Source organism: Mchenga conophoros, linkage group LG11, assembly GCF_057382185.1.
Source record: "Mchenga conophoros isolate Kocher_MC1m ecotype Shallow Benthic linkage group LG11, M_conophoros_male_GT1.1, whole genome shotgun sequence".
Lineage (NCBI taxonomy): Eukaryota > Metazoa > Chordata > Actinopteri > Cichliformes > Cichlidae > Mchenga > Mchenga conophoros.
In genome coordinates, this window is record NC_140536.1 from 33,520,733 (window position 1) to 33,539,391 (window position 18,659).

Genomic DNA, 18,659 nt, shown 5'->3' on the forward strand with positions numbered 1-18,659 from the left:
AGCTGGTGAATGATAAGATTTCACAGCATCTGCAGGTATGCAGTTCAACAAGCGCTCCAAATCATGTTGAAACATAGCTTGACCCATCACAGGTATGGGCACACACCCTACCTGTATCCCCTGCTCCAAGTCCTCTCTGATAAACACATTTTCTAGCTCATGGCTGATGCCCTCCACACTGCTCGGCACTCTGCATATGAGGGATTTTATCACAGGCATCGTGGTCGAAGTTGAAGTTGCCTTATACTGAAATGAGAAAAAAAAAAAGACAAAAAAGGAGAAAAAATGAACATTATGTACATGTCAAAAAAAAGAAGAAGAAGAAGAAGAAGAAAAAAAAAAGCTTTGTATACTAAAACACTTCACTTGTCACATATCAAACTGAATTTGTCTTGGAATTGTGGGTGTAGACATTCAGTTTGTAGTTTACATTTAAGCATATCATGGTTTATGGAAATGTTCCTACAGCAGTTGCAGTGCTGAGCATCTGTTAATGAATGAACTGCAGCCAGTGGAGAAAGGGACATGCCCAGACACAGTTCTCCTCTGCTGTCTCCCTTTTACTTTTGATACAACTGGTCACAGAGGAGATTCATTAACTAGTAGTGATGGGATTTCCGGCTCTTTTTAGAGAACCGGCTCTTTCGGCTCGGCCCACTAAAAAGAGCCGGCTCTTTCGGCTCTTCAGGTTGTTTTGTTGCTTTAATTAATTTATTATTAACAACAATATAAAATTATGCACAAAAGGAATTACTAATGTAAAAAGAAAAGAAAAAAAAAGTGGTTTTATTTATAAATGTTTATATATAAATATATACGGTGGCTCCTAGAGACAAAGCACGTACAAACTCCAAAACACGTTTCTAGCATTAACTGAACTTCCAAAACAGAGCTACCTAGATCACTTAAATTACACAATTGAAAGCATATGCGTATTGTTTGTGTATTTATACACAAGTACCCATATATATTCAAATAATTTAAAAAAAAGTTAATTTTTTTATGTTAATTTGGTGTGTGTTATTACCACACCAAATCCAGTCGTTGGTACTTGCTGGCTTGTGTACCGACTAGGTAACAAAAACTCAACACTGCGTCTAGCATCCTGGAGCACTTCTGTTGTCTTTTGTATGTGCTTTGGAGTTTGTACGTGCTTTGTCTCTTGGGGCCACCGTAAATATACTTTTATTTATTCACTCAACATAAAATGTAATAAATAAATCATAATACAAAAACAAACTAGTCACAGTTCAACTTTTAACTATTTAAATTTTCAGCTTTTTCCTTTTACAAATTTAAAATGAAACAACACAAAACACTGCAAACCACAACACAATTAAATATAAATTAAAATATGAAAACAAACAGAACATGCACATTCTCTGTCATATGGGCCTGCATGAATAAACTTTCTGAATACTTTATCATCTGCAACTGAAAATAGTTGTGGATGATTACGATACCTTTCTAATGTGATGTTGTTGTCCCTGGCTCTCTTTCTCTCCCTCCTGCTCTGTTCCTGTGCTACTGCGGGTGCAACTACCGCCCCTCCCCCCTCTTCCCAGCACAAAGCACAAGGCTCGCGTGCGAGTCAAGTGGAAAAAAAGTGCGAGAGAGAGGGTGAGAAAGAAAGAAAAAAAAAAAAAAAAAAATCCACAGCTCGCGATAAGGAGCCGGCTCGCATCGTTCACGTAAAAGATCTGGCTCTAAGAGCCATTTCGTTCACGACCAACACATCACTAATAACTAGGCCTCCTCAGTAAGAGTCAGAGCAACATTGATCATAAAGGTATCATTAAGATGAAACATTGCCTTCACAAAGTCTAAATCTTTCTCAAATCATTTTAATCAATACCTACTCCCTAAAACAGCTCGCCTGGACCCAAAATTGTAACTTCATAATGGTCATTTTATACATTACTTTAAGTTGACATACAACCAAGTTAATCATTTAATCCTGTTAACCGACTAATGTAGAAAACAACCTTGCTCTTTTTCCTATCTTTGACAGTTGAAATTCAGGTTGGTCTGCCTTATTTGTGTTTTTTTTCCCTCAGCTGCTAAGCTGCCTTATCATATTGCTGCTGTCAGCCTAAAACCCTGCATCACATGTGTGGGGTTAGTTAATGTTTTCACCTGAAAACAACAACCCACATAGTCAAAGCACGAGTACTGACAAGCGTAGCTCACCTGTGGCTGGCATGCAGTGCCATGCTGCGCCTGCTGTGGGAGCTGCAGCGAGCTCTGCTCCCTGTCTTTGCTCTGCCGGTTGACCTGTTTGCCACGCTGCAGCTGTAGCCTCAGTTTAGCAATCTGCTGGAAAAAAAAGAAAAAAAAAAAGAAGCACAAGCACTTCAGTGAACGACGGCTCACAATGGGAGCCGTGAAGGCATGCGAACATATGAGTTAACCATTCCCATGAGTGAACTGAATGAGGTCAGGAGGTGAAAAGCACATTTCCTCTGATGTACTTCACTGTCAGCAGAGAGATAATACTGTGATTAATTTAAGTTATTCCGCAACTGTGAGAACACAATCTTTGCCAAAATACAGGAAAACCATCTTTGACTCCAACTGATTTCAAGATGTTTGGGAGGAGTTATATTCACTGAAATATGTGCAGTGTACGGCCATAACAAGTAGAGATATCAGTGATTAGGTGACTACTCAAAGGTTTCTTCTAACACAGGCTTTATACATTTCTCAGTAAGACGAATTCAAAACAAAGGGTGTAGACACTAAAGTCACGGGACTGTGGTATAGTTCTTTTTTTGCTAATATTAGAGTTTTAATTTTGGTGTTTACACTTACATGGTACAGTTTGTGAAGATTACCTTGCTTACTTTTGATTTGTCTGTGACAATCTCAAAAACTATTTAAAAAACAAACAAAAAAACAAAAAACAAAAACAAAAAACACCTTGATCTTCAATCCCAAAGGGAACCATTCATGGTCCTAACTTTTGGGCTGGGCTCCAAAAAACTCAGATGCTATACAGCCTGAACTGCTGATACTACCACTGCTAACATTAGCCACACTCAGCAAACTGATCTGGCATTGTGTGTGCGCAACGTTACACCACAACACTTTAACAATACCATTTAGTTGTCAAAGAATGTGATTAACAGTTTAAATGTCTCTTCAATATACAGAAAATATTTGAACGGTGGTTTTAAAACTGCTCTTTAACAGACAGACAATATCTGCACAGACATTGTTTACTCTTGTCTATTAAAGCGTGCTTAATTTTACTATTTTCTAACTTCAGTGGATTTAGTCTGACGTTATTCCTGCCAGCCAAGTCAGTCTTCATGAGTTGTACGGTTGCAGATCAGTATACTGCATAACACCAGGCTTGCAAGTCTGATAATGAGACAAATTTAGTCAATGGGTGTTTCTACATCTGGTCCAGCATCAGCCTAAAAACAGGATACCCATTGTGAGATGCAGTTGCGCTATGCAGACAAAGGTGTGGTCTTCAGTGCTGATCTTGTCATCCTGGCAACACAGTCAACAAAGAAACTTGCTCTTCTCATAGATGTCCTCCCACATATGTAATCGCAGAGGGTAGAGCACTGGAAAGCAGTTCACTACATTCACTTAGTGACTGTAGCACATGATAATGACAAGTCCAGACGATCCTGATGTAATCTCAGTGGATGTGAAAGAGGGTTTTCCTGGCTGTGCTATCCCATTGACTGTACAGGCCAAGGCAAAGGGATTGTTTGCAAAAAGACAAGCACTAAACTTATCTTGTGGCTCTGGCTTCACTCTGAAGAAACAACAAAATCTGCAAAGATGGATCAGATTACAGAATTTGCCATCAGATAGAAATGCTGTAAGCTCATAGCAGAGAAAAGATTTTTTATCAAACTCTTGTGGCACTTATGAAAGTTTCTTTATCCCTTTTCTTTTATACCTGTTAACAGTGCAACACGAATACCAGTTGTTGACAGTAAATAACTGTCAAATTAGAAGTGTGAACATTCAGACTTCTGAAATAAACCACAGTCTTGTTCTTGTTAGATCACATGCTATGAAGAAAAAAGTAAAGCCTGTTATTTAATAGGACATCTCAGTACTGACCAATGAAGCACAGTAGTAGTGTGGTGTGGAATTACAAAACACATGTCTGAGCTTTATGAAAGTTGGAATGACACCAACCTCATCCTTTCAAACTGTGGACAACTTCTTCGGTCAACACATCTGTGTGCCATTAATATTTTGGAACTACTTTTGGACTGGAAACAGAAACTATGAGTGTCCATTATGCTCATATTTTCTGTTATGCTCAACAGAAAATATGTTCTGCTCAATATAACATCTTCAGTGCCTCAGTTACCCCGACTTAAGTTGTACATACCCAAAATGAAACTATATGGGTGTTTCACCCTTGAGAGGAGCTCCTGCACCATCTCTCAAAAACAAGAGGCCATAATGAGATGCAAAGGACACAGCTGAGTGAGGAACAGGGGGAGAAAGAGGATAAATTTAGACTGTGGTCTGAAGAGCTGGAGACCTTATAATGCCATGTGGTCGCTTGGTTGGCCACCATGCCTGGCAGACAGAAAGGAGTGGAAACCAACCTTAAGGAGGATAATATTTAGTCTGACCACAGACCCTGACAAATAAAACACTTGAAAATGATATGAGCCTCAAAAACGACAAAAACATTCTTTCCTCTTGCTGAGTTAATGTATTCAGCTAGCCTGGGTGGATAGGACATTTTCTGTGGTATGAATTAAGGTTAAAATGGACCCATTACGCTCATTTCCAGCTTTATATTCTTATTTTTGGACTCTAGTGTAGCTTTGCGTGACTCACATTTTAAGCTACTGGTCATTTATCTTATACTAGGTCTTGGTGCAGCCCCTGGGATGATCCACTATCCGAAACAAACAATTTAAAGTTTCCTACACTTAAGAAAACTCTTCTGATTGGTTGTCCCTTGCAAACACAATCTGAACGATCTGAACAGATAAAATAGTGGATGCTCATAACAAACACTTGAGAACCTGACAGTAAGAAAGAAAAACACGACAGGCAAAACTACCTCTTTGAGATGGTCTGCGCTACCCCAGGAGGCTGACCGCTGGTGAGGACTTCCCTGATCTGCTCCATCATCGATCCAGAGACCCGGAGTCTGAAACACAGATATATACATGCTGACACAAACTCAAACGTTACATAACTCATCATTTCCCCAAAACATAAATACATTTGCTAGTGATATGCATTTCAAATGTACCGTGACCTCCTGATAGCATGTCTTATATTACACAGGCACGGAAAGTCCAATGTTGTGTGCAGCTGTACTGCAAAAGAGCATGGGTATGTGCAGAGGGTATCCATCCATACGAGAAAGTTTTATTTAAGACAAAAATGTGCTTCTTCTCAATAATCTCAATTATCTAATTTGAAACACCTTCGACACAGGTTTGATGTGTAAGCATTTCCAGGCACTGGCTTTAACTACAAGATTGTTGACCTTAACATATATAAAAAGATTCTTTTTTTTTCTTCCATTTATCCAATTCCAGGTCATGGAACATCTGGCATAGGCTCCAGACCTCGCAAGACCCTGAATAGGAGAATAGGAAGATGCAGGTTTAAAGCCAAATGGATTGAGCAGAGGCTAAAGAGTGGGCTGGCTAGCAAGGCAAGGCCTTGATCTTAAATTAACATCTTCAGGGTTTCAAACAATGTACTATAACTGTTTAAGTACTGAATATTGTTGTATTTGTATGCATCAAATAAATTCTTGATATAACGACCTGCAGACCATCTGATTATGTGTCAGTGAGCGAAATATGCAGCTGAATGGTGAGATTAACCAAACAATAGATTGTTATTTATATTACTTAAATGTACATTAAACTGCTACAAATGATATATGTGCACAAAGACATCCACATATACAGAATAAATACTTTCACCAAACTGTACTTATACACACACACACACACACACACACACACACACACACACGAGAGGTAAGGAAATACAAGCTCACACGAAGAGCTCTCTTAAAACCTCACCAAACACAATGATTAGGTAATAAATCCCCTCATTGTGAAGTCAGTCAGGATATTCGCAACAACAAAATAAATAAAAAAATTTTAAAAAGTCAAATGTTTAGATAAGCAGTTGAGAAAGATGCTTGCTAAAAGCAGTAATGATTGCCGTGTGTTTAAAATTAAAGTTGAAAATCTGGAATCAATGAAAGTCAGCAAAACAGTCATGAGATATCATCCCTGAGGAAACTGTTACATTCAAAAGGCAAAACTAAAGCCATTGCATGTTTGACTGCTTCCATTACTACGCCGACTTAAGGTAAATACTCTAAACCAGTGGCAGGGGACAAAATTCACTTTATTACTTGCAGACTACAGGAACACAGAATACAAGATGCTTAATTCTAGTCCAAAAACCAGAAACCTACCAAAGAAAACGTTGTCAGCAACAAAAGCATTTTCACGGTTTCCACGTCCGCACATTTAGTCGTGAAAAAGTTTCTTGGCTCATGTAAAATACAGATTTGCTACAGCTGTGCTCTACAATGCCCAGCCTATACCAGATCAATGAGTCTACAGAGAAGTTTTGTATCATCAGTAAACTTTTTTTTTTTTTCGTAAACGTATACAAAACATTCCCTACAGGAGAGCACACAAGCATTTCTGTGTCACTGCACAAGTCTTTCAGATATGTTTAGCGGAAACAAGAAAACAGTTAAGTTATGCAAATTAATGCAAAAACAGAAACAGACTGAGGATGTTTTATATGGCTGTTTGAAACCACATACTTCCCCCTGATTATGCATATCAACACAGCCTCTGGTTCTCAAACAGCTGATGTTTTATCGACAGCACAGTAGTATGAAGCAACTTAAATGCCAGTGTCTTCACACTGCCTTATGTCTGACCCCACATAAACAGAAAACCCTCTATGGCTTTTCCAACTAACGCACAAGCCTTGCCCTATGATATGGAATATCACACTGTGAATAATGAGGAACACCCGTGAAGTCGTTTGCGCTGGCTCGCTGGTGCCGGTTGCCTGAGAAAAGGACAGCGGATTAAATGAGCACTTGTGCTCTCATAAAAGGGACCACTGTGCTTGGCAGATGTATAGCTAGCCTTTAGCATTAACATTTTGTGCATGGGCTATGGAATCGCTTGTGCCGTTTGATGCCTCTGCCAAACACTGAGGGACTTGATGCTGCAGCGTAATCTGTTCATGCAAAATGCAGATTGGTTAGAAAGGGCACAGAGACTGTGTGGAGCTTTGGACTCGAGGAAAAACTAAGTTCTCACAGATGTTATGTGACGTCAAGGAGGACCTGTAGCTTATGAAATCTGCAATGCTTTTATTGGCACTTCAAGGTATAGTCTCATGGGAATGATAATTAGTTTGCATTTTTCATTAGTTATACTTATTCATTAGTTATAATGCACAGTTTGGTGTTAATTTGTATTACTTCAGTTATGGTCATTTAAACAGTATCAAAGGGAAACGTGGTGGCAGGCTGAAAAACTGAATGCCCTTGTCAGGACAGGAAGATATTTCATGTTCCTTAATCTTCTTGAGGCTTAAATCACCTTCATTCTGATTTGTGTTGTTCAGGGGTGGCAACAAAGTGCTGCGACCACAGCAACCTTCAGTACAGGAAAAACAGCTTGCAGTAAAAATGATGACACTGAGGTGCGAAGTTGGCCTGAAGCTAGAGCCCTCACTGTTGAGCAAATGTTTAAATGTTGGCTAACAAACAAATGTAAGCGAGTTCACAGGTTCAACACTGTTTTCAACATAAGACGTCTTCCAAGTGATTATGATTATTATTTTTTTGTTAATGATAAAGAAAGCTTATTACCAGTCAGTGGGCTAAAAGATGACACAGTGAGGTCACAATATCATCATTGTTTGATATCTTAATTTGCAATTTAACTTCCCCAGGGAAATCATAAGATATGGCAGTTACAAAAACCGCAGGCTGCCTCTCTTTATTGACTCTGTTCCTCTCAAACAATGTGTTAACAAGAATACCCACCTTTATTTACCTCAGAGGGCCTTTTATCGTTTCAGCTCCGACTTCCAAGCCTGAGCAGTGTGCCAGGTGTGGTGCCTGATAATGTAATGCTCTACAGATAAAACCCAACTGTTACTGCAGCCTGTAGCTCGCTTCCTATTGTGAATCACACCCAAAGGGTTACATGCAGGCAACATCCTCAAGAATCCAGCTCTGTTCCAAAGCAGGAAATAATGACTGGGCTTCAATAGAATCACAGTGGAATTTGTGCTGTTTTGTTTAGATTACATGCCGAGACATGCGAGCAAAGTGCCGCTGCTATAATTTGGTGCATTTTAGAGATGCAGAGACCATGTTCTCTGACTGGGCGAGTTGACTTTATGAGTCAGTAAATCAAAATCACTACAAGAGACATCAGTTTACATTAAGCGTCTAGGAGGCAAACATGGAAAAAGTTACTGATTAAAACGTGGCATGAGATAACATCCAATAAAGCACTCTAACACATGTTTCTGTCGAAAAGCTTTTGTACACCAAGGCAGAAGTTGGATGCATGTTAACATTAAGCCACCTCAAAGCACGAGAAACAGCATTTCTTTTAACGGCCCTTTGAGGCTTGCTCCCAAAGTGAGCCAATCCCATTAGGGAGTGAGATTTCAAGCAAAAATACCATTTAATTTTCACCAGTTTCTACAGAACTGTAATTCAATGCTAGCTTTAACTGGTGGAGTCTGTGGTAGAACTTGTTTTCTTCTACAGAGAGCTTCAACAGCTTTTGTATTTGGCTTTGGTCATTTTCTAATTACAGAGTAGAAACTGTGCGACTAAGGTTTAACAAAACGACAACCAGTCACAAAAAGTAAATTCATCGACACTCGCTCTGGCAGAGAGCGCATCGGGTGGTAGCAGCGTATTATAGCCTGGATAGTTTTGTCTTTCATAACTTCAGGATGCTTCCTCCCATATTTATTGTGTTGGTATGTTTTTCAGTTTTGATTAATTAAATTGTAGTTTTATTAGTCTGTTACTTATCACTAATTAGAAGATGTATGTGTGTGTGTTGCACCTTCACACTTTATGGATGCTGATTGCTAACAAAGTTTGTTAGCCTTAGTTTATAACTTAGCATCTACACTCCACCCAAATATGGTTACATCAAAAAACAAAATGGCAGCTGCAAAACGCCAGCGGGTGATATCACAATGGCTACGTCCATGTCTACCATGTACATGTGAAGTCTCAGTCAAAGAAAGAAGCTAAAATTCATATGAAGCTGTTCAAGATATGAAAATAACACAACAGCTTGTGTTGTACATTTTCAATTACACATAATGCTAATGAGTCTTTTCCTGTCACGTAGGCCCAGAATGTGCACACATATCAGCGGTCAGCTGGTCATCAGCTCCTGCACTGTGTGCAAAGTGCAACTTTTAATAGAAGACATGAGGCAACACAAACTGATCAGTTTTGTCTTTATGCTAGTTCATTGAGGTTGCCTTGGTGTGTCAGGATCCTAATCTTCATACAGACATTCTCTGTGTTCTGTAACCACAGGGCCTAGAGCACGCAGCCCTGTCCCGGAACAGTGATTAGCATATGTATGGGCCCTCTGCTCCTAAACTCCCACACAAAAGGCAGGCGGGCCGTGTAGCCACGAGGGCCAGGTGGTAAGCAGTGGGATTTCTCCTCGCTTCAGTCATAGCCTGGGGGACAGGTGCAAACAACTTCACCTCCATGCAGGGCTGAATTACAGCTCAAAGGAGAGGCTGACTTGAACTTGTGCAATGCACAACAAAAGAGTCTGTGGATCCTTTGTGTGCTGCTTGCTTCTGTTGTTGTCTCATAAAAAGAGCTGGGGCCAGGCACAACTTGTTAACAGGAAGTGGTCTATGACTATCCTTCAGGGATGGTTGTGCATTTAAGAATTTGAAAACATCCAAAATGTTTTTCATTTTTTCCACAGCTTCTAAAGACATAAATCTTAAATTGGATTTTTATTTTAGCCTGCTTCAATCAGATTTTTACAGGTAAATATGGTTAAGAACAAGGCAAACATCACAGAGTGCTTAAAACCCCCCACTAAGTCTAAAAGATGGGTCCATTTATTAACATTAGTCAAGATCCAATCACTATCAAATCAACTTTCCATTCTTGCCCAGTCTGTCCAGAATGCACAGGAACCCTGTAATTAGAGATGTTTACTTTGCACATAGCCAGCTCAAGAAACTTCGTAGGACCCACTCACCACTTCCTCAGCCTACACACAAAGAAATGCAAGGAGAATGAGGGGTTAAAGGGATGAAGCCCATGTAAATGAGCCTCGGCGGTCTTCATTCAGACACATGAAAGGCTTCTGTTAGCACAGAGGAGAGCAGCCCTTGTCATGATCATACATATTCAATATTCTTTCATAACAGAAACCCTCCCCCTACAAAAAAAGGCTCTTTGAGTGAAACTACATTTAACACCGAGTCACATGGCAAGATTAGTAGCTGATTATGTGTGGGCAGTTATCCAGGAATACTGTGGTCAGATTCAATGTGGAATCCATGCATATGCCTTATGAAGTGTTATAATGCATTAAAATGTTGTGCTTTCTGGGAATTTCAGACTATTCAGACAACTCTGTTAGGCCTACACTGGCAGCCGACTCCAGACTTCAACTACCAGATTAATATAACAAAAGTCTTTCGCCAGCACCAAGCACTATGACAGAAACTATGAAAGAAACCAAAAAATTGTTTTGGTACTCATGCCTGCAATTATTTGCTGGGAAAAATCATTAATTTGAAAAGTCCTCCTGGCCTCATGGTTGACAAAGTGGCCTTAAAATAAGATTATAATATTTTATGTCTTTATTTTCCAGTCAACTGTAAAAATAACTTTAAAAGGGCCATAAACCACACTCATTTAGACAGATATTATTGGGGCAAGTAATTGTGCATCTCCACTTAAATGCAGTATTTTGACTCAACTTTTCCAAACATTAAAGACTCTTTCACCACCTAATATTGCACGTGCAAGCAAAATGTAACACTGCAGAGGCTTAATACTGAGTTATGATGCATCAGTTAAAAAACGTCAGCTACTAATTTCCTTCTTATGCTGACTTCTCTGCCTGTAGTGATTTTTTTCCTCCATTGTATCCCCTATGGCTTAGAAGATGACTACAAAGAGTCCAAAATTCCAGTGTAAATGGGATTGTGACGTAATCACAGTTGTTACAACAAATGCAGTGACCACATACAAAGCTGTCTTTGACATCCAACAACAGAAAAAGAGCTAAAGCCTGAGCTTCAAACTCACAAGAGTAACTTGTACATATGTCAAAATCTTTTGAAAAGTTGCCCATGTTTCATTTGAATAGTTAACTGTAACAGCATATACAACAGAACATTAGAAAATGATGCAAATATTTCCTAAATCAAATAATGATTTATTGCAGAATTGATTTCTAAAGTTCAGGGAGTTACTTTGGGCACCTCCTTGTTTCCAGAGAAAACCGTGTAATACATTTTTAAAAGAAAAATGTCCAGAGAGACATCAATTACAACACCCAGAGTTAATTTTGGCAGAAAATCTCCAATCACTAGGCTTAAAGGTTGATTAAATGCACGCCAGCATTGCGTAAAGGTTAAAGATTACTGTTGAAAAGAGTTAGGTTGAGTCAACCCCCGCAGGCCTGCAGCCAAGGTAGGATTTTCTGAACACCGTGTACCTGTGTGGCTTTGTCTTTCATACAAGAAGGGTAGGGTCCATGGGAGTCCCGAGGCCACTGGCCAGTGAGGTATGGCCCTGTGATGGCGTCCAAGGAAGAAGCCCGTCGAATGGCACTTGAATTCCTCACCTGTAATTTGGATCTTTCTGCTGTAAAGTTAGAAAGAACAAAGAAACAGAATTAGACACACACGCATGCACGCTGGCATCAGTGCATGTCATGATGTGCAATACTGCCAGACACCCTGAGGTATCTTTTGACTCTTCCTTGCTGAGTGTGTTAATAAGTTTCAACTGAAATGCTAACATTTTAGTGTAACAAATCACTTACTGCACAAATGCAACCAGGAACATGAAGCCATATTTTGAATGACAAACCAAACCCAGTAGTTACATTTTTATCTAGAAATAAAGGAGCATGTAAATCGACGTCAGTTATAATCAAAACATACTGCTTTGATTATAAAAAAAGCAAAAACAACAACAACAAGAAATGTAATAAAACATGGCTTCAACTAACCAAATGAGTTTGTGTACCAATATCTTCTAGTTTTGAAAGTATGGACAGTATGATGTGTTACAGCAGAGCAAAGAGAAGGCTTGCGACCTGAGGCAAATGTAAATGGCTGAGCAGCAGTATCTGATATTATGAGAATAACCTGCTATGAGCTGGAGCAGTTAAGCACACGCCACCCACATAAGAACTCATAAACAACCTTTTAAAAAAAACAAAAAACAAGCGCGTCCATGCTCACAGGTGTACACACGGGTGATCACACCCACAAACTACACCCTTTTTGGCTCCTACCTCAAAGCACACTGTGTTCTGTTGATCTTATGTGCTGCACAATAATGTTTAACATTTAGTATTTACTGTCATATTCCCATATATCATTGTGATGTTGTTTATTCTATTACTCTTGTTCTCTTCTGCTTGCTTTCTTTTTTCTTTCTCAGCAGGTGATCCAGGTGATTGATATATGCATTTTTTTTCTCTGCCCGTTCTGTTGGTTTTTGTTTTTTGCCCTTCTCCCCCGTCCCTCTTCTCAGCTGTTTCTCTTTCCCTCTTTCTTTCTCCCCTTCTTTCCCCCAGTCAAGTCTGTCCCGTATTCAGTAAGTGAAAATAAAATAAACAATAAAAGGTGAATCAAATGGACCATTACGGCAAGGCTGGGATGGTCAGTTTGGTAAAGTAAATCCGTTGGGCATCTTTCTTTGCCTTTAGACAACAATTCTGATGGCAAAAGAGCCAAACGGGACAGGCCAAAAAAAAAAAAAAAAAAAAAAAAAAAAAAAAAAAAAAAAAAGAGAGAATAACCTGCTATGAGCTGGAGCAGTTAAGCACACGCCACCCACATAAGAACTCATAAACAACCACAATGCACATCAATACTGCCTGCATTCACTCTGCATTCCTGCAGTGCCACGCAGTTAAAAACAAAAAAAATCATGTAAAGGTATAAGCTCGAATGTGCTTAGAGACTGCATTACATTTATTAGCCTCAATTATACTTGTAGTAATTTCTAAAAAAAAGCAAGTGTACATTCTTTCTTTCATTCCCATATCAAAGGCAGGGTAAAGTAACAGAACGATGAGCAGGAAATATGCTTGTTTACTTTATTCCTTGCCTGAGCAGGCTAGGGCAAGGGCCTTTCCAACAGACACACAGACTAAACTATCTCCATGAGGCACCTCTCTCCTACTAGAACTACACAGCCATTCATTGTTGCTCTTTGTTCGCAGAATACACAGGCCTACACACCCAAAGGTATTGCCTAAGTAAGCTTACTGGGCTACAGTAAAAATTCCCTGAAGCATTCTAGACAAAGGAAGCAGGCTAAATTTCTATCAATATTTATATAGTCCAAGCCAGTGCTCTCAAAACTGGGATTGTAGTTATTTTCCATCATTTCCCCACTTGCCAGACTAGAATAATCTCCCGATGAGAAAAAAGAAACAGTATGAAAGAAGCCAAGACATCAAAGAAGTCTATCTGCTGATTTTTTCATGGGTAAAGTAAGTGTATGTCAAATTAAAGAATTATTTTCAGGTTGAACTTCCCTTCGCAGTTCAGACAGCAAGCTGTGATGAAGTCTTTGCATTTCCAGGATGGTGAATTATTAGCTGTAAGGCAAATGTGATAACAAACATGTAGTTCTCTTTTGCAAAGTATAGGAGAACTGTTCGCCCCAGGTTTGCACAGGGATGCGCGAGACTGGTTGAAGAGAAACTTTGGTTAATTTAGCGTGATCTACAATTCTACTCCTTTTGCGTGACAATTGGCAGGTTTTCTAGGTCATATGATAGCAAATTGAATGCGTTTGGGTTTTAGACAAAACAAAAGACAATTCAAGACCTTCTCAGGCAAGTGCATTTTAAGAATAAATCACTAAGTTTTCCTATTGGTACCAGGCTTAAAAAGAGAGACTGTTTCTTAGACATGGTTTAAGCCTAATCCTAGTTTAGAAACCCTTGTAATTGGACACTTAGGCTTAATCCAAGTTAATATGGCAAATCTACTGAAAGTGCCAACATGTATCAAAAGTGAAAATGCACTGACTTTACCATAATTTTTAAACTGACATCAATTAATTCAAAGTATTTAGTTGAGTTTGAAAAGCAAAATGCGCTCCGATTTTTCCTTTTTCCCTTTTTTAAATCACGTTGAGGCACCAGCTAAAATCTTATTCTCAACTTGCACGTTGATAACAAGGATAATGGATAACCTTGTACTGGACATAAGGACATAAGCATAGGGGGATTTTTATTTTGTTTGTTTTTAAGACATAAGATACAACCAGTTAATTAGTTAATGCAGTGTTGCTCAATTATGGCAAAAATAATCCCAAATACTTGGCAAATATAAAGTATCTATATGCTGCAATAGCAGCACCTTTATGTAAAAATACACATTTAGCTAACAAATGTCTTTCAGACAGAAGATTTATTTTAAATGCACAGTAGAATTGATTTACCTGCCTGATTAAAGCAAACTGCTTTATGTTAAAAATAAACAAAAAAACAAATATAAAGCACCCTGGTGGAGAGTAAATCTGAGATTTCAGGGCGCAACAAAAAGTAAAGCGTAGGGTGCTGGAAGGCAAGACGACATCGTCAATATTCACAAGATACCAGAGATTTAGTTTCAACCATAATGAGAGGGGAAAAAAGCAAATAAAAATAATCACTTAACTGCACAGCCCTAAGCTAATATATATCTCCAACAACCCTACATGTGTAGAAACAGTTATAAAAGGATAAATGGAATTAAAGAAGTCTTTAAAACACTAAAAATGAGAACTAAGCTAATGGTGGGCTAATGTATCCATTGCTGTGTGTAAACAAAGTAATGCTCTTCTGTATGTACAGTTCAGCATGGGGGTGGGCAATAAAACGAAAAGATAATTATGACAAAAAACTTTTCTTCAGTGAAAATTTGAGATACAGTAAATATCATTTGTTTGTATTCTTTAACACTTGAAGGTTTTGAATGGTCAGAGTTAAGGTTTTAGTTTATTATATACACTGTATTTAAAATGCAGCAGCATGGAGATCTACAGTACATTTATCATGTTCAGCTTCACACATTTTCCCTTAGGAGTAAAAAATGTATTATTTATTTATTTATTTTTTTTAAAGTGATTTGATTTTATATCTTTATATATCCACTGACGGGGAAAAAAAAATTTGCGATAAAATTTTTTTCCCCCATATCACCCAGTCCTAATTCAACGTCCTGTTCCAAAAACATCACGGCTGTGATGATTTCATGTTCTGATTGTACTGTGGAAGCAAAAATTGTATAATTGTGTGCTAGAAATTCTCAAAGTGACGTGACATTTAAGACATTGATCGGATGGCGGTGCAATCCTGAATAATAAAAACAAAAAAAAAAACAAACAAAAAAAAAAACAACCCGCTGGATCAGGTGACAACGTTTCAGTCCAGCTAGCAGGGAAACTAATATATAATGGAGGACATTAAAAGCAAAGTGGCAGCAGTTTGGCTAAAAGGGCATTGGCCCAGTGTATTATTTTTGGAGAAGCCTAGTTACATTTATGATAACAGAACGTGTTGCTGTCTGGTCCATATCTGGTACTTATGTGTGAAGTTATGCACAAAAAGAAGAAATTAGCATGACTATATATGACCGCAGTATGCAGTAGATGCTTATTTAAATGAAACTTCTGCAAATACAGATTTTTTCAGTTTTACTAAATAACGTAAATTTATATTGTTAAATATATGCATCACATTGTACTTTACAAAGCTAGAAAATATTTAACACAATATTTTAGATGAACCTTATGTTATCCTACATAAAAGAATGTTTCTCACTGTGAGGAAGAGAGGGGAACCAGAGGTTATTAATTTAACACCAGTATCTGATCATTACAAAAGCCAAGGTATCGATATCTATATCTTACCTTAAAAAGGGGGCGGGTCTGACAATTTTGAAATTTAGCATTTGAGCATGCACTGCCATTTCACACAATGTAAATGAATAGATGATAAAATTAAGTGTGATTGACATCAGAGTTTGTAACTGTGTGTGTCTTTGCAGGCTGAGAAATTGCTTGTTAGCACAAAAAACAGTAAAATAAATTCAGATACATTAATATAATATAAACATTATTCACATCTGAGTCCAGTGGGTATATTTCACAACAAGCTAGTATGAACAGGTTTGAATGCATCTCAGTGAATGAGGAACATATGTGCTAACAAATCCCCCATTTATGTGTGTGGACTTAAGAATGAGCAACCTTTAGATCAAAGTTGAGGGTAAACTTCCAGGTGCTTCAAAATGTCACATGCATAGAGATGAAAGTACAGGAAACAGTGCAGTTGTGCTACAGTCCACCGATTCAGACCACATTCATTTTCACATTTGGTCCTACTCTGCAGTTTGAATAGCTGACAATGAAGCAGGGCCATTTCAGCACAGCTGGCACTTTGACTTTCATTGTGGGGACAGTGTGGTAAAAGATGATGTCATGTTGGTGAACCTAAAAGGTCATAAGGTGAAATATAATACTCTTAACTCTGTCCACCATCATCAGGCTAAGATCTAAAAATCATGTGAACCAAAGTCCATCACCACACCCGTGGCACTGTAAGCCACTTTGGACGGAGTTTTCCACCAAATGGCAAGCATTATGTATATGAGTGGGTTCAAAGTACTACAGTGTATGAGAAATTATACACTGCACAGACTATTGCTGTAGTCAAATCACACTGAGCTGCAGCAACGAAAGATAAAGTGAACAATTTTTGCTCATATTGAGGGCTTTTCCTGGCTTAAAAGGGGCCTTTGCATGGGGATGACTGTACGTGAACGCCTGACTGGTCTGCAAAGCAAAAAGTCTGTTACTTAACGTAGCAGAAGTCTATGCATTTTGCACTTGGACATTGGATAAACAAAAAACGTATTTTAGGTTTGAGTAAACTACCAAAAAGCATGTTAAGATTTTGTATACATGCAAAAATTTTGATATATTAACAAAACAACAACAACAACAACAACAACAAAATAACAGCACAGTAGATCTTGTGTTTGTAAATCGAGTTTTGCAGTCAGAGGTAAGCTTGTGTCAGAACGTGACAGTTCTGCAGTAGCATCTCTTTATTAACCACGTAGAAAACTCAATTTAGTGCCACATGGCATCCACATTTACCCCAAGTATTCCTGACCAATAAATGCACTGTACTGGAAAACACCCGCAAACATGTTTTCAGGTGTCTTTAAAGAATTACTTTCTGAAATGTGAAACTATAAGCAAAAGTGAAAGACAAACTTAACCCAATCTCTTAAAATATTTCTTTTTTAATTAAAGTTCCATTTTCAAAAACAGATGACTGGGCTGTCTTATTGAGTTTACTGTGATTAGAATTTGCTGATCAGTGGAAATAAATATCACCTTCACATGGACACTATTTTACACTTTTTTTTTTTTCAAGAAAAAAAAAAATCATCTCTAGGAAACACTTTCTATACATTTTATATAGTAAGGCTGGCATTACCACAAAAATAATAATGATGCACTTTATTTCATAAAAACAAACAAAAACAAAAAACTGGAGTTCAAACCCATTCAGAGGGCAAACTGGACTCACTGGTGGACAGGGTCTGGCCTAGGCTGCATGCCCGACACCATGTTTTTACACTGTAGATCAATTTCTATTGATATTTTATGTAACAGGGCTAAGAACTGGCTTAAGGTCAAGGACATAAAGTGCAGCTCTAGAAGACGTGAGCTGTGAAAAAGAAATCCGACTATAAACTGCCAAAGCTTCAACACACCGACCCTGCCTTGTATAAGCGAGCAGTCAGGGAACAAAATCTAGACTTTCGGGATCACTGCAGACTACATGTAAATATTGTATACAATCTTGCTGTTTTAAATGGGGGGGGGGGGATCTCAATAATGCGAACAACAATTATTAACCCTTGGCCCATACTTTTCATGGACAACACTAATAACTGTATTTTTCAAATTAAATTACACCACTGACCAGGATGCCGGGTAATGCTAGCTAACAATCTGCTGGGAGGGAGTCTGTTGTTGCTTTGGGGATCCGTGAACACGGATGGACGCTGAAGAAACAACAGCAACAAGACTAATTTTGCATCATTTCTGGTCATGCTGCCTCTGTGCCAGACTTGCCCTGGAGGTGAGGTTTAGGTTGCCCCACCCACCCACAATTACAGTGAACCAGGTAGGACAAAGACAAGAGTACTCAAGACTGACAGTTGTTTTGCATGACGTCCATACAATTTGTGTCACCAAAAATTGTAATTTGTCCAAATGGATTTTATCATGAAGCTGAACTTCTTAGTGCTTATGTGGGAAAGTTCAGCTAGATGTTAACTGTGACATGACCCATTAATCCGTGAATTTCTCTAGTTCTCTA

At 38.5% G+C, this 18,659-nt stretch overlaps 1 protein-coding gene across 2 annotated transcripts in view; it reads right to left on the reverse strand.

The window, feature by feature from the left end:
• Nucleotides 1-18,659, reverse strand: part of glcci1b (glucocorticoid induced 1b) — a 29,008-nt gene that overhangs the window by 7,261 nt on the left and 3,088 nt on the right. The window contains exons 3-6 of one of the 2 annotated variants that reach the window (XM_085292563.1): nucleotides 11,745-11,893; nucleotides 5,054-5,143; nucleotides 2,191-2,316; nucleotides 112-246 (exon numbers count right to left, since the gene is read on the reverse strand). In XM_085292563.1, coding sequence (XP_085148689.1) covers nucleotides 112-246; nucleotides 2,191-2,316; nucleotides 5,054-5,143; nucleotides 11,745-11,893 — 500 coding nt within the window. The remainder of the gene's footprint in view (nucleotides 1-111; nucleotides 247-2,190; nucleotides 2,317-5,053; nucleotides 5,144-11,744; nucleotides 11,894-18,659) is intronic. The other variant, XM_085292564.1, reaches the window with a different exon arrangement.